Source organism: Mercenaria mercenaria, chromosome 8 (assembly GCF_021730395.1).
Source record: "Mercenaria mercenaria strain notata chromosome 8, MADL_Memer_1, whole genome shotgun sequence".
NCBI classification, from domain to species: domain Eukaryota; kingdom Metazoa; phylum Mollusca; class Bivalvia; order Venerida; family Veneridae; genus Mercenaria; species Mercenaria mercenaria.
The window spans coordinates 60003934-60022439 of NC_069368.1; the positions used below are offsets into that span (position 1 = coordinate 60003934).

An 18506-nucleotide genomic window follows, 5' to 3' on the forward strand; every position below is an offset into this window, starting at 1 on the left:
GCACGCAAAACTTTAACTAAGATTTTCTAAGTCCAAATGGGGGCATAATTTGGCCGAAATGCAGGTCAGAGTTATGGGACTTGATGCTATCAACTAGTTTTATAACCCTAAAGACACATGTGAAGTTTCAATTCAATATCTGCATTAGTTTTGGAGATAGTGACTTGCATGTAAAACTTTAACCAGGATTTTCTAAATACAAAAGGGGGCATAATTTGCCCAAAATACATGTCAGAGTTATGGGACTTGACCCAGTGAGGTTGGTAATTAATCTAAAAAAGAAAAAAATTAGTTTCAAATCTATATGCCTTTAAGTAATAACTGTATGTACTTGCACGCAAAACTTTAACCAGGATTTTCGGAGTCCAAAAGGGGGCATAATTTGGCCAAAATGCTAATCAGAGTTATAGGACTTGATGCTATCAACTAGTTTTATAATCCCGAACACACATGTGAAGTTTCAATTCATTACCTGCATTAGTTTTGAAGATAGTGACTTGCATGTAAAACTTTAACCAGGATTTTCTAAATACAAAAGGGGGCATAATTTGCCCAAAATACATGTCAGAGTTATGGGACTTGACCCAGTGAGGTTGATAATTAATCTAGAAAAAAGAAAAAAATAAGTTTCAAATCTATATGCCTTTAAGTAATAGCTGTATGTACTTGCACGCAAAACTTTAACCAGGATTTTTGGAGTCCAAAAGGGGGCATAATTTGGCCAAAATGCTGGTCAGAGTTATGGGACTTGATGCTATCAACTAGTTTTATAATCCCGAACACACATGTGAAGTTTCAATTCAATATCTGCATTAGTTTTGGAGATAGTATCTTGCATGTAAAACTTTAACCCGGATTTCCAAGTCCAAAAGGGGGCACAATTTGCTCAAAATACATGACATTGTCAGAGTTATGGGACGTCAGAGTTATGGGACTTGACCCAGTTAGATTGGTAACTGACCTAGAAAAAGAAAAAATAAGTTTCAAAGCTAAATGCCTTTAAATTATAGCCATATGTACTTGCATGCAGAACTTTAACCAAGGTATGACGCCAACGCCTGAGTGAGTAGAATAGCTAGACTATTCTTCGAATAGTTGAGCTAAAAATGGCAAAGAACAATAAACATACTAATGTTAACTAGTTTGTTAAATCTATATCAATTTTCTGATACGAACTCAATTCAAACAGTTTAAGCAGCAAAACATTTAAACCATCTGGAAAACCATGTATGGAAAGTTTTTATCAACAATTTACATTAATAATAAAAGTAGAGCAACGCTAGACATTAACTCTACCAGTAATCTTTATAATGTATTTTTGTACATACCTGAGGCCATTGTGGGTTACCTTTACCAATCATTTCATATTCACGATCCTTAACTTTGTATCCTGATATTACCCGGCCTGTCAAGCAGAATATTTGAATTTCAATACATGATAATGTTGTGGGCCCATTATGACAATTTCCATGTAATTTAATATATTTGTACCAAAATCAATTTTATTAATGCCACTAAACTATTGAACAGATATTACCAGTTTTCAGACCCTCTACATTAAGTATAAGAAAGAATCTGAACTTGATAATGTAAGAGAGATCAGAGCCAAAGCAAACAAGTATAAAGACAGTTTACTACCACGACTGCTTTCTATATTTAGTGAAATATGACAATGGAGAGCATCATCAACCGTCACGTCAGAAACTGACAGCAAATTCCGTAATTCATTTAATATCTTTTCTACATTTAATGTTAAATGAATAGCTCACAGCTAAACAAACAGATAAACACGGTACTTACAGAGGCTATGTGCGTGTGTTCTGTAACCAAACGGAACAATGCTATCGTCCCAATTGAATCTACAGGATGAGTCTACATGGAATTCTAAAATACAATAGTATATGATAAGATACATTTTCATCTACATCCACAATGACAAAAATTAATATTCTGAAAAGCTGGTTTTGTTTTGCTTAACATAATTTTTCAACAGTCTACAGTGATGGTTATGTCAGTGTCATCATTTAATATTGCGGTATTCGTTGATTTCCATATCAGCGCTGACTTTGTTAAACAAGGAACTGTTCAACTTAGGAAGCTGACGTACTTTTGGACGCCGACAGCCAGCAGCCCTCCTGCCTGCCACAGGTGTTCAGATAAAACGCCCCGCTCTTTCAGAGATGAAAGCATAAAAACAGTGATATTATACATCATTGAAAAGAACTCAAAGGATGGTAACAATAACCTTTAATTTTTAAAGCACTTTTTTGAATTTATATTCAAAAGAATGACTTTGATAGGGGTGTTTTCCATGGTATATTTCAGCATTTTGACACCAGTTTTCTTTAGAATCAATTTTGACTACTTATGGATTGTTATGAAACTTCCAGGATATCTTAGTTAGCAAGAAAGTTATATTTCCATGTAAAAAAATGTTTTTGCCAACTTTTACATTGGGAAAATATATTTTTGGCCATAAACTGACATTATTAAAGATATTTTAAAACTTCAAAATGATCCTACAACCATCCACTGTGACCTTTAGAATATACATCTGGATCTTACAAAATAAAGCCATAATTCATGTAAAGCGCTGTTATGGTTTAGGTGGATTAAACAGTTCATCAGTAAGCGTTTCATGGTCTCCAAATCCAATGCAAATATGTTGAGTCCTCTTACATACCTTTCTCTGTACTTGCATTATCCTGTGCATAATATTTACATGCACTTATAACAATGGAATTATTTTTCATTTATAATCTTCTTATACAGCAAATAAATTGACATATGTAAAATGTAAAACTTACTTGGAGTATTGCGGGGTATGGTGACATCATAGGCCAGCAACAGATATATCCCAGATATATAGGGCTGTCTAAAATACAGATCGTACACAAAATTATTTTTCATAGAGTTCTCACGAAATTGCTGTTTTGACCAAAACCACGAAATTTCATGACCACGAAATTAAAAGATTTTACAGTAATATGAAATGGGGTATCAAAGGTCTTTGTTCACTTCTTGTTGTAATTCATAATACTGAGATTGTGCCCTATGACATTAGCTCACAAAGTTATCATATGATCTTAGCTATTGTTTTTTAGGTGCAGGCCTACTTTTGGTATTTTCTATAAAATTCTATGATATACATGTATTATTCCTGTTGCTCTAATTTCTGGCCATTCATTCTGTTGCTAATTTAGAATGACAGTAAACCACAGAAAACTGATACCAACCTCTGCCTTGTTGTGTAAAGTCTGATTCCAGAACTGTCTTTACCTGAAACAAAAATACATTATCAATCATCTTAAATTATCAACAGAAATATCTATAATTAATGAATGTCAAAAACACAAGCATATAACTTTATTTATTGTTCAGTTTATTCAAATACTTGAAGCTGAAATATGTTTGTTGCAACAAAAGATCATAAAAAAGCTATTCTACAATGTTTTCAAGACTAAAGCTGAAGGTTAAGGGCTGATTTCACAAAAACAGCAATTTGTGGATCTTAAATTTTCATGGTAATATAAATGGGAATTAATTTGCTCACTTTGTAATTCAATTTCAAGGTTCAACAAAAAATTATTGAATATTATTTATGATTTGCAAGTATACTATTGTTATGTTTGAGTAGAGAAGACAGTTTACCCTTAAGTGGCTGAGCATAGTGTATCTGGATCACAATATATTTGATATCTGTTGTTTTTCCAATATGCTGCCCAACACCTGAAAATAAAAATCGCATGTAAATGCATATTAAATTCTACTGTAATTTTAGTACAAACTTAAGTCTTTAAACATTTCTGATAAAGCAATGTAAGTAAAAACATTGCCAAACACAAAAACCTCAGCCAAAAATAGCACAACAATTTCAGGTACACTTATCCTTTTAGCAAGTCTGACAAAAAAAACAACAAGCAGTTTTTCAACTTTTGCGTAGTTTGATCAAACATAATTGTTTTTTTTTTTGTTTTGTTGGATTTAACGTCGCACCGACACATGATAGGTCATATGGCGACTTTCCAGCTTTAATGGTGGAGGAAGACCCCAGGTGCCCCTCTGTGCATTATTTCATCACGAGCGGGCACCTGGGTAAAACCACCAACCTTCCGTAAGCCAGCTGGATGGCTCAAACATAATTGTATTGCAGATAGACAGACAGGAAATATATCACTGAAATATCTCTCCACATTAGTGGTGCGAAAATGGGTGTCCTATTGAACCATAATGACTACATTTGAACACATTAAATGTTTTCTGTTTGGTGCATAGTATGTTTAGTAATTAAATCTAATAGTACATCCCCCCCCCCCCCAACACACACACCCTAAATAAATTCCTCATCTACCCACCTTTTGGCAAAGATAGGGGAGGAGCATTTTTAGCCCAAGCAAATATAATCTGGTCTTCTCCATCACACACTTGCCCACAATGCCTGAAATATACAATATAGAAAACCATCATTAACAGGAATGCAAATACTTACTAGAAAACAGTCACAGAATTGCTTTTGGGTTATGGAGTTTATGTAAAATTTAGCCTTAAAACCTACAGTAGATAAGGAACTGTACCAATTATCTGACCCGGTTTTTGGATCCTGGTGACCCAATTTTCAATGTGGTCTAGAAGCTATTTAGCAAAATATTCTGACCATGTTTCATGTATGTAAAACACTAATAAGAGACTTATAAACATCTGTAAAAACAGCACACATTTAAACATATATAAAACAAGAGGGCCATGAAGGCCCTGTATCGCTCACCTGACCTATTGACCTAAAGATCATCAAGATCAACATTCTGACCAAGTTTCATTAAGATATGGTCATAAATGTAGCCTCTAAAGTGTTAACTAGCTTTTCCTTTGATTTGACCAGGTGACCTAGTTTTTGCCCCCACATGACCCAGATTTAAACTTGACCTAAAGATCACCAAGATTAACATTCTGATTAAGTTTCAAGAAGATACAGTCATAAATGTGGCCTCTAGAGTGTTAACAAGCTTTTCCTTTGATTTGACCTAGTGACCTAGTTTTTTAACACACCTGACCCAGATTTAAACTTGACCTATAGATCATCAAGATTAACATTTGACCAAGTTTCATTAAGATATGGTCATAAATGTGGCCTCTAAAGTGTTAACTAGCTATTCCTTTTATTTGACCCCCGTGACCTAGTTTTTGACCCGACATGACCCAGATTCGAACTTGACCTAAAGACCATCAAGTATAACATTCTGACTAAGTTTCATGAAGATACAGTCATAAATGTGGCCTCTAGAGTGTTAACAAGCTTTTCCTTTGATATGACCTAGTGACCTAGTTTTTGACTCCATCTGACCCAGATTTAAACTTGACCTAAAGATCATCAAGATTAACATTCTGACCAAGTTTCATTAAGATATGGTCATAAATTGGGGCCTCTACAGTGTTAATTAGCTTTTCCTTTGATTTGACCTGGTGACCTAGTTTTTGACCCGACATGACGCAGATTCAAATTTGTCCTAAAGATCATCAAGTTTAACATTCTGACTAAGTTTCATGAAGAATAGTCATAAATGTGGCCTCTAGAGTGTTAACAAGCTTTTCCTTTGATATGACCTAGTGACCTAGTTTTTGACCCCACCTAACCCAGATTTGAAATTGAGCTATAGATCATCAAGATTAACATTTTGACCAAGTTTCATTAAGATATGGTCATAAATGTGGCCTCTACAGTGTAAACTAGCTTTTCATTTGATTTGGCTTGGTGACCTAGTTTTTTATCCTACATGACCCAGATTCAAACTGGACTTTAAGATCATCAATATTAACAATCTGACCAAGTTTCATGAAGATACAGTCATAAATGCGGCTTCTACAGTGTTAACAAGCTTTTCCTTTGATTTGACCTGGTGACCTAGTTTATGAACCCAGATAACCAAATATCGAACTCGTCCAAGATTTTATTAAGGGTAACATTCTGACCAAGTTTCATTAAGACTGGGCCAAAAATGTGACCTCTAGAGTGTTAACAAGCTTTTCCTTTGATTTGACCTGGTGACCTAGTTTTTGACCCCAGATGACCCAATATCCAACTCGTCCAAGATTTTATTGAGGGTAACATCCTGACCAAGTTTCATTAAGATTGGGCCAAAATTGTGACCTCTAGAGTGTTAACAAGCTTTTCCGTTGATTTGACCTTATGACCTAGTTTTTGACCCCAGATGACCCAATATCGAACTCGTCCAAGATTTTATTGAGGGTAACATTCTGACCAAGTTTCATTAAGATTGGGCCAAAAATGTGACCTCTAGAGTGTTAACAAGCTTTTCCTTTGATTTGACCTGATGACCTAGTTTTTGATCCCAGATGACCCAATATCGAACTCGTCCAAGATTTTATTGAGGGTAACATTCTGACCAAGTTTCATTAAGATTGGGTCAAAAATGTGACCTCTAGAGTGTTAACAGTCAAATTGTTGACGACGGACGGACGGACGGACGGACGGACGGACGACGGACGACGACGGACGCCGGACACAGGGTGATCACTAAAGCTCACCTTTGAGCACTTTGTGCTCAGGTGAGCTAAAAACTCACCAGACTTTACTAGTGTCTCTTCGCAAGCTTCTACATCCGAACACCAAAATATGATGTGCAGTGCTTGCATCGGCCAGTGCCTCATATCGTACTGAAAAAAGTTAAGCAATTTAAGGCATGAACATTTCCAACAATAATATTGTCTATAACCTATGCTCTTCATTCTGGCATGTCCAAGGTTTCTGCATGTGCAATTTTCAATTTAAACTATCCTTAGACCTTCATGTTTGACCTAATTACCCATAAATACAATAGAGTTCATCTACTGAACACAGAGAAGAATACTATGAAGTTTGATGGGCACAGCTTAAGCGTTAACCTAAAGATATTTTAGTCCCAAGACCCCTATGACCTCCACCTTCATAACCTCCAAACCAACAGGGTTATCTATTGACCATAGACAATCACGTCAAACAGTATGATAGCCATAGACACAAGCATTCTCCAACTACTGATAAACCATTTTTTAGTCTCAGTCACTGTGACTTGGATCTTTCACCTACTGACCCCTGAAACAACAGGAATTATCTACTGACCAATGGCAATTATACCTTGAAGTAAGATGGTTATAGGCTAAAGCTTTCTCAAGCTATTAATAAGAAACTATTTTTAACATCAGTGTCACTTGAACCTTGAACATTTACCTACTGACCCCTAACAAACTGGGGCCATTCACCACAGGAAATCATGCTATGAAGTTTGCTAGTCCTAGGCCAAAGCATTTTCCAATTATTTATCAAAACTGCTTTTCAGTCTCAAGGTCACAGTGACAATCAACATATCTGGTCTGGCCACTGTAGGCAAAAGCATCCTCCGTTTATTGACTGGAAACTGTATTCAGTCAATAGGTCACTGTGTTGAACTAAGACTGGTCGACAGCACAAACTAAACTAGTGATTTATATAAGGAGTCATGTAATAATATACACTTGCTGAATGGTTGCCGGACAGTAGTCAATACTGTTGCCTGGGGTCATGGACCAAGGACCAATAGTTTTGTCTATTGACCTGCAAGTGATTCAATATATGTTTTATTACATAACATCAGTCAGTTTTCACAATTCTTCAAGTTTTAATTTTAGCCTAATAAAATTTAGTGTTCAGCTTTTACATAGGTCAACAGCACAAACTATTGACTGGTAATTTATATAAGGAGTCAAATAATAATCTAACCTATGTATCCATCAGCATCTTGATCTGATCCACCAAATATTTCATTTTCAACTTCATAACCTGCACAGAAATATTCATCTGCCTGCAAAACAAATAAATTATACAGAAGTCAGTGGTGGTCATTTTCTTAAACAAATTCCTGTTAAAAAGTTTTTGTCATAATAATATAAAAGCATATTATGTACAAATGTAGTTCAAGTTTTATTTGTGATATATAACCGTCAGTAAAAATACTAACCTTATGTGGCCAAGCCCCCTTCATTTTGAGGTCAAATGTGCAAACATCGCTGGGCAGTCCTGTTTTGTTTGCCACATCACAATCTGGAACTGCTGCTCCACATCTATAGCTATTCAAGCAGACCAGTACACACACCACAACAATAACTGCTTCTTTTCCGTATGATGACTTCATTTCATCAATTATTTTTCTTCAATTTGTAACTGTTAGTAGGTTTTTCTCTTAATTTTTTTTCTCCATAGATTCCTGAAGATTTCACATGTATCTTAACTTTTTAATCATCTACTGCCACTGCACAATTCATGCATGAATGTCTTCTCAATTGTATTACAAAGTTATTTTTTGCCAGTCAATGTTCAGATCCACAACAATCATACAACAGATGTTCTATGTACTCTGTGCAAAATGTTTACAGCTGGTAATATTTCTATCTCATAACATTCACATTTAATTGGCCATAGCTTTTATCCACATCTTAAATTTCAGCTTTTCTGGAGTCTGGCTTAAGTAAAATACAAGGAAATTTCCAGTCAACCTGTTTGTGTAAAGTTTACAGGTGAATAAGGTTGTAATTATAGCTTCAGGGATTCAAGTCTTGTCCCACTCATCAATTATCACTAGATAATGTACTTCACTACAATGTAAATACCTTGTTATTTATTCATGAAATCTATGTTTTTATTATTAATTAGTGATTATTTTCTTGATGGGCCATTAAATGCAATGTTTTGTCAACATAGGTAACTGACAGCAATTTACACTATTTTAGACAGGTAAAGCTTGTTGACTGTTCCAACAGCCTTGGTAAAGTCCACTTCTTTATGGGGGTATAGCAGGTCAACTTTTTCCACTTTTTTGGCAATCAAATCTCTTAGTAAAGTTGACTGTACCACAAGCTATGTTGGCATCTCTACTAATTTTCTTGTGTCTGTATTTTTATAATCTGTAAAACAAAGGGAGACAGAGGCATTGTTAGTATACTATATATACATACGTGTAGGCTTTGAGTAAACTCAAATCTTTCCAAGGTCACTGCATGCAACCCACAGGCATCTTTAAAACAGAGGTAGAAAATATTATATATAGCATGCACTACCCTTTTTTAATTTTAGAGCATAATAATAAAATCTGCCCCTGATATCTAGGGTACAAACATATATTTCATGTTACCTGCCTTTTAACCTTTAGCCTGCTCAGGTGGCAAGTGATTCTGCCTTTGCTACCAGTGCAGACCAATATCAGCCTGCACGTCCATGCAGTCTGATCATGGTCTGCACTGTTTGCTATTCAGTCAGTAAATTTTCAGTAAAAACCCCTTCAAAAAGCAAAATAATGGTACTACCCAAATTGAATTATGGACTTGTCCATTTTAGAAATTTAGCAGACTAATGGTCAATGTTCATGGCAGAAACATTATTCAAAGTTTACACTAACAGAAACATAAGTTTGCTAGAAAATTCTAGCAGTCATAACCAGTTCTAGCAGTCATAACCAGTTCTAAAGGTTGTTATTATCACTTTACTAGACAAACTGGTAAAATGGTAACTGTCTGAAATATATAGAAAAATACTTTCATTCCACACTATAACAAAAACTCGATAATTTGATTTTGTTGACAATCAGTACAGTAGCATAATGATCATATACAGTAAGAATATAAATAGTAAAACTAGAATTGTGTCCATAGGACACGGACACCCCAACATACTACGCCATTCTTTAACTTACTGTACATATTCAGGTAAGGTTGTGCATCTAAGCAACATTGAATCCATTCCTTCAAAAAGAGTATGAGGAGTTGAACACACCAAATTTCTTCACTATGGCATATTTTATGAAAGTAAGAAAGGGCCATAATTCTAGAAAAAATAGCCAGAGAAGAAAGTGACTTTTAAAGTCCATTATTTATGGTCATCTTCAAATCAAGGTCCTTCATCTGTGAAACTTTCAAGAATATCCTTTCCATAGTGTTTGAGGAGTTGGACACACAAGAGTTTTCTCTATATTTTATATAGCAAAACTATCAAAGGGCCATAACTGCGGGAAGTATAGTCACAGCAAAAGTTCCTTCCTTTACGGTCATCTGCGTATCAAACTTGTTCATCTGTGAAAGTTTGAAGCAAATCAGGGTAATAGTGTGGGAGCAGTTGGACACACAAGATTTCGGGACATCATAATAAATGTGGGGGCATGAAAAATCAAATGAACAAAGTATCACTATATCTACCTTGATGTCACTATAACTACCTTAACATACGCATAATGATGAAGTAACACTTTCTAATTTTAACCTTCACTTTTTTTCAACATATTTTCCCATTCCTGCAATATGCAACGAAGAAATATCTCAAAGTCTTTTTGTAGCATTAGTTTTGAAAAGCTCAGAATGACAGAATTTTCTAATTTTACAGGATACACAGATGACAGATTGTTGAAACTTTGTAAAAATTGTCTTCTAAGATTAAGATATATCAGAATCAACTTGTTTTACCAGGAGTGTATTTGACTTGGACAGACACGCATATTTTATCTGAACTTAATAAGAAGTTTAAAACTATAAAGTAACTGAAATAATCATCATTACATCAATAAAATAAATCTTACTGGCATACAATTAATCACATTTACAAACAGCAGTAATCACACCATAATTCATTACAAACACAACAAGAGCTTCACAGGAGACAGCACGCTCGACTATTTCGATGCTGGATAGTGAAACTGGGCACATCTGAGGAAACTAGAGCTGTCATTGGAGTGTTTAATGACTCCAATTGTGGATGAAGATATTGCACAATAGCCTGAGTCTATGTCAAAAATATCAACTTAAAGTAATAAGAGAGGTAAAGATAAAATGTATCAAAACACTATATAAGTATATCCTAAGCAAACAGGGGCATAATTCATTAAATATTGGTGCCAGAGTTATGCACCTTGTGTCATATGGTGTGGGTGATGATGTTGAACAATTATTTTAAGTTTGAATCAAATTCATTCAGTTATAACAGAGACAGAGTGAAAGTGCATCAAAACTTTAACCTAAAATTCTAAGTAAAAAGGTGGAATAACTAATGAAAAATTGGTGCCAGAGTTATGCACCTTGCATCAAATGGTGTGGGTGATGATGTTGAACAACTATTTTAAGTTTGAATCAAATCCATTCAGTAATAACAGAGACAGAGCGAAAGTGCATCAAAACTTTAACCTAAAATTCTACGTAAAAAGGGGAAATAATTCATGAAAAATTGGTCCCAGAGTTATGCACCTTGTGTCATATGATAAGGGGAATGATGTTGAACAATTGTTTAAGTTTGAATCAGATCCATTCAGTAATAACAGAGATAGAGTGAAAGTGCATAAATTTTTAACCTGAAATTCTAAGTAAAAAGGGGAATAATTCAGGAAAAATTGTGCCAGAGTTATGCACCTTGTGTCATATGATGTGGGTGATGTTGCTGAACAACTATTTTAAGTTTGAATCAAGTCCATTCAGTAATAACAGAGGTAGAGTGAAAGTGCATCAAAACTTTAACCTGAAAATCTAAGTAAAAAGGGGGAATAATTCATGAAAAAATGGTGCCAGAGTTATGCATCTTGTGTCATATGATGTGGGTGATGATGTTGAACAACTATTTTAAGTCTGAATCAAATTCATTCAGTAATAACAGAGATAGAGTGAAAGTGCATCAAAACTTTAACCTGAAAATCTAAGTGAAAAGTGGGGATAATTCATGAAATATTGGTGCCAGAGTTATGGCCCTTATGTCAGATGATGGGGATGATGATGAGGAATAAGTATTTCAAATTTGAATCAAATCCATCTAGTAATTACAGAGATAAGTTGAAAAAAGAGAAAGTGTAAAAAACACTTTAACCAAGGTGGGGACGCGGAAAGACGCCGACGCCGGGTCAAGTAGGATAGCTCTCCTTACACTTCGTATAGTCGAGCTAAAAATCAGAGTACAGATAAAATATTACAATCCTGTTGTGCTGTATTCCAGTGGTTGCATGTTCATGATAAAATCAATTCTTACCTAAGAGTAAAGGTGTTAATTTACCGTGACTTTTGACTTTTCTACCATACACGCATATTCCGTATTAAGTTTGCATCAACAGAGGCAGAAAACAGTAACCTCAACTAAATTTTTCGTCAAACTTCAGATTCAAGAAAATTAATGTTTTGAGTCAGTAGTAGTAAGATATACAATGTACACAGTAAGAAAACTGACAGTAACTTTTTGTGAAAATTTGGTGCATGGCAAAACATCATAACAGGTGTAAACTTGTAAACAATAAAGCGACCAACTATTTTTCTGGTACAATTCAGGCCTTATGACCAGTGCAGCGCATAAATGTAATCAAAGTAAACATGCATAAGAATAACAATTTAAAACATTAAAATAATTTGTGCTTTCTTTATTTCAAAGAAAAATTGCCACAGAATTCTACTGAAATGGGTGAAACAGAATGTCATTATTATGTTGAAGAAAGTCCTACACTTTCCTGCATGGGCAACATTCAGCGAATCAACAACTTTTTGTAACTACTGTTTAATATGAATATAATGTAGTCATAGGAGTAGTATTTTGAACAAATTCTGTACAGTGTACAGTCCTTGTCTGATAACTTCGGAGTGACTATTTGGACGAGTCCAAGTCAGAAGGGTAATCGATAGTTATCATTATCTAAGTACACATTTTTGTATTATACTACAAGCTGGAACGCTTACTTTGAAGTAGAAGATTAGTACCAGTCGTAGGGTGTTAGCCTTGCATGTGCGACTCTTTATTTCCATTGTCGTGTTGGTTCGAATCCCATAGTGATTTATACTTTTTTCTAAATCTTGTTTTTTTAATCTTTTTAATACATGTTTTAATTACATTTGTTTCAAAGACAATTGAAAATATTCAAAATGCAGTAATACAGCACTACAGTATACAAGAACGAACTGAAATATGGAAAAATGATGTTGCTTGAAATAACCTTCAGAATATTTTGTGAAGGCATTTAGCATCATTTTTATACTCAACACTGTTTCACTTTGCAACAACAGACGAGGATGCCACAGACATGTCTACTACACTAATACTGGCAACATACCAGAGAGGAATTTACCCTGCACAAAATTTTCGAGTGTTTTCATGACTATGCATTCATTATATGATGTGTTTACACAGAGTTGATGGCTGGTTACTTAACAGAAATTAATTTAATATTTTTTCTATCTAAATATATTAATGTATTCCAGGAAAAAAGAATGATTAGGGTGGTTACCCTGAAAGAGAGAGAAAATAATAACTACACTTACCTCGATTCGAACCTACGGCCCGCATAATTCGACATTTCAAACATCAATGCTTAACCACTGAGCTACCGACACTGACAGACGTGTGGCAATAAAATATACCCAATATTACCGTTTATATAACCTGCTTTACCTATTTTGTTAGTTTTATAAGTCCAAAAAACATAAACAAATGTGACGTCACTCCGAAGTTATCAGACACGGACTGTATATATCTGATGTATGTATTTTTAAATGTATAGATAATCATAGTTTTGTACTTCTGTCATATCAACAAGTAACTTTCAGATGGAGTCTTTTTCTAACCCTTAGCCTGCTGGCGGCAAGTCACAGATTTGCCTTTGCGACCAGTGCAGACCATGATCAGCCTGCACGTCCATGCAGTCTGATCATGGTCTGCACTGTTCGCTATTTCGTCAGTAAATTTTCAGTGAACAGCCCTCCGAATAATAAATGGTATTGCCCAAATTGAAAAATAGACCATTCCATTTTAGAAATTTAGCAGGGTAAGGGTAACCTATTAATCATACTGCCTCCTAGCTCTATGATTTGGTGAGAAGTACTCATTCATCCCTATAAAAATATAAATAAACAGGTATAATACTGTGCCTATTCAATATATACAGTCGAAGTACTGACGAGCTATTCATGGCAAAAAGGTAGTGGGTGGTCTAACAAGAGCTGTCAGTGGACAGCGCGCTCGACTATTCTCAGTGCTTGATAGTACAATATTTATAAGCAATGAGTAAAACTTTAACATTACAATTTATACTCTAAGTTGAAAAGGGGCCATAATTCAGTCAAAATGCTTGATAGAATTGCCTCCTCCTTTTTACAGACTGGGGTCATGATGGTAAACAAGTATGCAAAATATGAAAGCAATATCTCAATGGACTTTGAAAATATTTGGGGTGGTACGCAAACTTTAACATTTACTCTAAGTCAAAAAGGGGCCATAATTCAGTCAAAATGCTTGATAGAGTTGCCTCCTCCTTTTTACAGACTAGGGTCATGATGGTAAACAAGTATGCAAAATATCAAAGCAATATCTCAATGGACTTTGAAAATATTTGGGGTGGTACGCAAACTTTAACATTTATTCTAAGTCGAAATGGGGCCATAATTCAGTCAAAATGCTTGATAGAGTTGCCTCCTCCTTTTTACAGACTGGGGTCATGATGGTAAACAAGTATGCAAAATATCAAAGCAATATCTCAATGGACTTTGAAAATATTTGGGGTGGTACGCAAACTTTAACATTTGTGTGAAGCTCACGCTAACGCCGGGGTGAGTAGGATAGCTCCACTATTCTTCGAATAGTCGAGCTAAAAATGTTAAAAATCACATCCACTTGACGTATGACCATTTTCATTATTATGATACAGGTGGTACTCCTCGTTTAAATGGGTCAACAGTGTTGTTGTACTTATAAAACAGACTGGCCCGGTTTATAGGTTGGTCAGGGCTACAGATATGCGATATGTATTGTATTTTGTCATTATTTTTGAGCATGGATCCCCTTCAGTTTGGAACCGTCCATGTTAACAAACACATTTGTTTATTTTACAAGGAGTATAAATCCCGCACAAAACACAAACGATAACATGTTTGATAATTATGATTTTTCTTCATTAAAACATTTCAATACAGAAAATGTTTTTGTATAACATTACAGTTTGCACTTAACTTCTATCAACCATTTTGAGTTCAACAATGCATGACAACCATAACAATTAAACAATGATATAAACATGCTGTCGTTTAAATTATCCGGCAGGAATAGAAACTGTTTGTACTATGCCCCAACGATACCTTGATGTTGACAAACATAACTATAAATAGATTAAAATGGAAAATAGGGAATTCAACATTTTTCTTACATGTTAAAATCTAGATATTTCTAGTTTTTTAGTACCAATTGAAAATTAGTTCAGAGGTAAAGCATATTGTCTACATTGAACAGATCTTTTGCCATGTGGGTTCGTAACTCAGCATCAACATTTAATTAGCCTGTATGATCATATACAGTAAGAATATAAATAGCAAAACTAGAATTGTGTCCATAGGACACGGATACCCCAACATACTACGCCATTCTTTCTGTACATTTTCAGGTAAGGTTGTGCATCTAAGCAACTTTGAATCCATTCCTTCAAAAAGTGTATGAGGAGTTGAACACACCGAATTTCTTCACTTATTATACTGACAAAAACAAACTTGTGACAGACAAATGGAATGACAAACAGACAGATGAACTCACAGATCTATTTGACTGACTGCATTTTATAACACAGTTATGCAGCTTAGAATACAAAGTTTTTCACAGCAGAAAAATCTCTATTGTTTCTCTGCACATTAATGATTTAGATACATGTATATATATATATATATATACATGTACTCTAAATAACTGCAATAAACAAATACATAAAAAGTCTAGTTACCAATCAAACTACCAATAATTTCATCAGCCGCACCAAATAATATATCAGCTCTATTATCAAACTATACACCAATTTTCTCCTCGGCCACACCAACAATATATCACCCCTAATATATAATTATACCTATCTGTCAGATACATATCATATTCAATGCTTCCCTAATATAGGAAACTGAATAGAAGAATACCATATGAGACAAAAATAACACCTGTGAGATTGCATTATGAACCTATGATCAACCTATCATTAGACAGAATAGAAAGGTGATACATCACCGTGTGCAATTCAACACCACCAAATGAAGCCATATATAAAACCTGATTAGAAATTCCATCCCCTATTAGTTGCTGGAAAACACAATTATATATCTGGAAAAGGTTGTGTTTTTAGGATTGTCAACCTGACAATGTTAGGCACGGAAAGGTTTCATTTCACTCTAGAGTTTAACGTATGACGTTGGGGATTTCACTGAGGAATATTCTAATTTAGTTTTATATGCAATGCAAAGTCTGCAAAGCTTTACTGCTGCAATGTCAGCATAGCTACACTGCTGGAAAGACTGAATTTGACCATTTCAACAGGGCTTGTGTCCAGGAGATTAATGCACCATGAAAAAGTGTATGTTGGACAGAGAAAAACAAGTGCCAATTGTGTGAAAAGCTGACAGTGAATTACTGCGACTGAAATGGACAGCGGGCAGCAAACTGGTTCCCAAATCCCGAGGTTGATATGGATCATTGGAACGCCGATAGTCTTCTGCATAGGGATTGTGGGAAATGTTATTACGATAACTGTACTTTCAAAAAAGAATCAAAAGAAATCGTCAACAACGGTTTTCCTCACAGTGTTAGCAATCACTGATCTATTAGTGATGACAATTTCCCTACCAAGATGGTGGCTAATTTACATGTTTGGAATAGACGTTCGTCATTTGAGCAATGGAATGTGCAAGTTTCACTGGTTTCTTACATACTTCGACAGCGCCGTCTCTATTAGCATTCTTGTTGCAGTGACCATTGAGCGAGTAATCAGCACAGTGAAGCCATTTAAGATGAAAACGTTTTGCACAGTTAAAAGTGCAGTCATAATCTCTGGCGCTATTGTTATAGCTATGGTATTAACCTATGGTCATGTTCTGTACGGCTTGGAATTGTTTCACAAAGAAATACCAAACAGGTCAAATGGAAACACAAACAATGATGCAGAGACACTCACTGTTAACGAAAACGTAATTACAAACCTTACAGAAACAACTTCAAACAGGCAGGATTCTGACATCAACAGAAACTGTAGCATGTTCAATTTGAAAAAAACATCAAACTGTTCTACACAACAGTTACTTGTAGAAAATGCAACATTCTCAGAAGAAGGTACAGGGGTGTCTACACATCTGATAAAAATGTGCTGGTTTAAAAATCCAAATTATGGCAAGTTTTATAGCGGTGCATTTCAAATAATGAACATCCTGCTTTACAATGTCATTCCTGAGACAATTTTCCTCGTCAGTGGAATCATCATTGTGAGAAAACTTACAACAAGCCGAAAACGTGTAGCACCAGAGGGGCCAAGACGCACTAGAAACCAACAAACTATCAATAGGGCAGATGTTCAATCAAAACAGATCACAGTTTCATTGCTTTTTGTAAATGTTGTCTTTTTCATCTGTACAACACCGATTTTCATTTTTCTTCTTGGGCGGTCAGTATGGATTGATACGGAGAATGGCATGACGGAGACACAAGAGATTATCTGGGCTATATTTAACCTCCTGTTCTACACAAACCATGCTGTGAACTTTATCCTGTATTTTCTCAGTGGAGCAAGGTTCAGACAGCAGGTTATGGACACTTTACATTGCAGGAAATCTACCATTATTGATATTACATCCAGAAGTCAAGTTAGCAGTGTTTAGAAGAAGAGTTAACACAGAAATGAATCAAACTTTAATGATGAAAACATTAGTTGTCAATCTGCCTGTGCACAATGGGTGTCCGAGGTGTTGTTTTTTTTCATGAACATATTGGAAAAACTGTTATGATATTACTGACAAATTGTACCTGATTACTGATTATATGTGAATACTTGAACAACTGTAATTGATTACAGTTTATTATGATTACTGATTATATGTGAATACTTGAACAACTGTAATTGATTACAGTTTATTATGATTACTGATTATATGTGAATACTTGAACAACTGTAATTGATTACAGTTTAATATGATTACTGATTATATGTAAATACTTGAACAACTGTAATCCATTACAGTTTATTATGATTACTGATAATTACGTTTAATTAAGATCTGGAACATACTAGAGAGACTGCGGGGAATCACATTATCAAAATAATCTCTAAACCGAAATAAAAATATGAATAATATGAGATAATATTGAAGAATCTTTTGCTGTAAATTTAAAATATAGCCTATCATATGCCAACATACATGTATCCTAAAACTACATAGATTTCAATCACAATAACCTTTTGATTATCTTGAACACTTCAAGAAACTGATACTTATTATTTTCCTTAGTGTTTGTAATTACAGGATATCTATCATTATTGTCAACTACATGATAATTTAACAATTTTCATTAGTCACATGATAGGCTATGTTTTTCATATCTTATCATGACAGGAAATTTATTCATGTTCTTCAAAATATAACTTTGGTTTAGAGATTATTTTGATCATGTGATTCCCCACTGTGATAAAGAATGAAAATAAATTATTGGAACTTAAAGACAAACAACTTCAGGC

General features: G+C 34.7%; 2 protein-coding genes across 9 annotated transcripts in view; one reads left to right on the plus strand and one right to left on the minus strand.

Annotated features, from left to right (window-relative positions):
• LOC123565313 (peptidyl-glycine alpha-amidating monooxygenase-like) overlaps window positions 1-18506 on the minus strand; it is an 82398-nt gene that overhangs the window by 54825 nt on the left and 9067 nt on the right. For all 8 annotated transcript variants that reach the window (XR_008372075.1, XR_008372076.1, XM_053550074.1 and 5 more), the window contains exons 2-10: window positions 7992-8934; window positions 7754-7835; window positions 6582-6672; window positions 4356-4438; window positions 3652-3729; window positions 3237-3279; window positions 2808-2875; window positions 1801-1884; window positions 1329-1405 (exon numbers count right to left, since the gene is read on the minus strand). Coding sequence is in view for 6 of the 8 variants with exons in the window: in XM_053550074.1 (XP_053406049.1) it covers window positions 1329-1405; window positions 1801-1884; window positions 2808-2875; window positions 3237-3279; window positions 3652-3729; window positions 4356-4438; window positions 6582-6672; window positions 7754-7835; window positions 7992-8165 (780 nt within the window). In the remaining 2 variants the exon portion in view is untranslated. The remainder of the gene's footprint in view (window positions 1-1328; window positions 1406-1800; window positions 1885-2807; window positions 2876-3236; window positions 3280-3651; window positions 3730-4355; window positions 4439-6581; window positions 6673-7753; window positions 7836-7991; window positions 8935-18506) is intronic.
• Window positions 16426-17652, plus strand: LOC123565312 (G-protein coupled receptor 39-like). The gene has a single exon (XM_045359180.1). The coding sequence runs from the start codon at window positions 16426-16428 to the stop codon at window positions 17650-17652; it is 1227 nt and encodes a 408-aa protein (XP_045215115.1).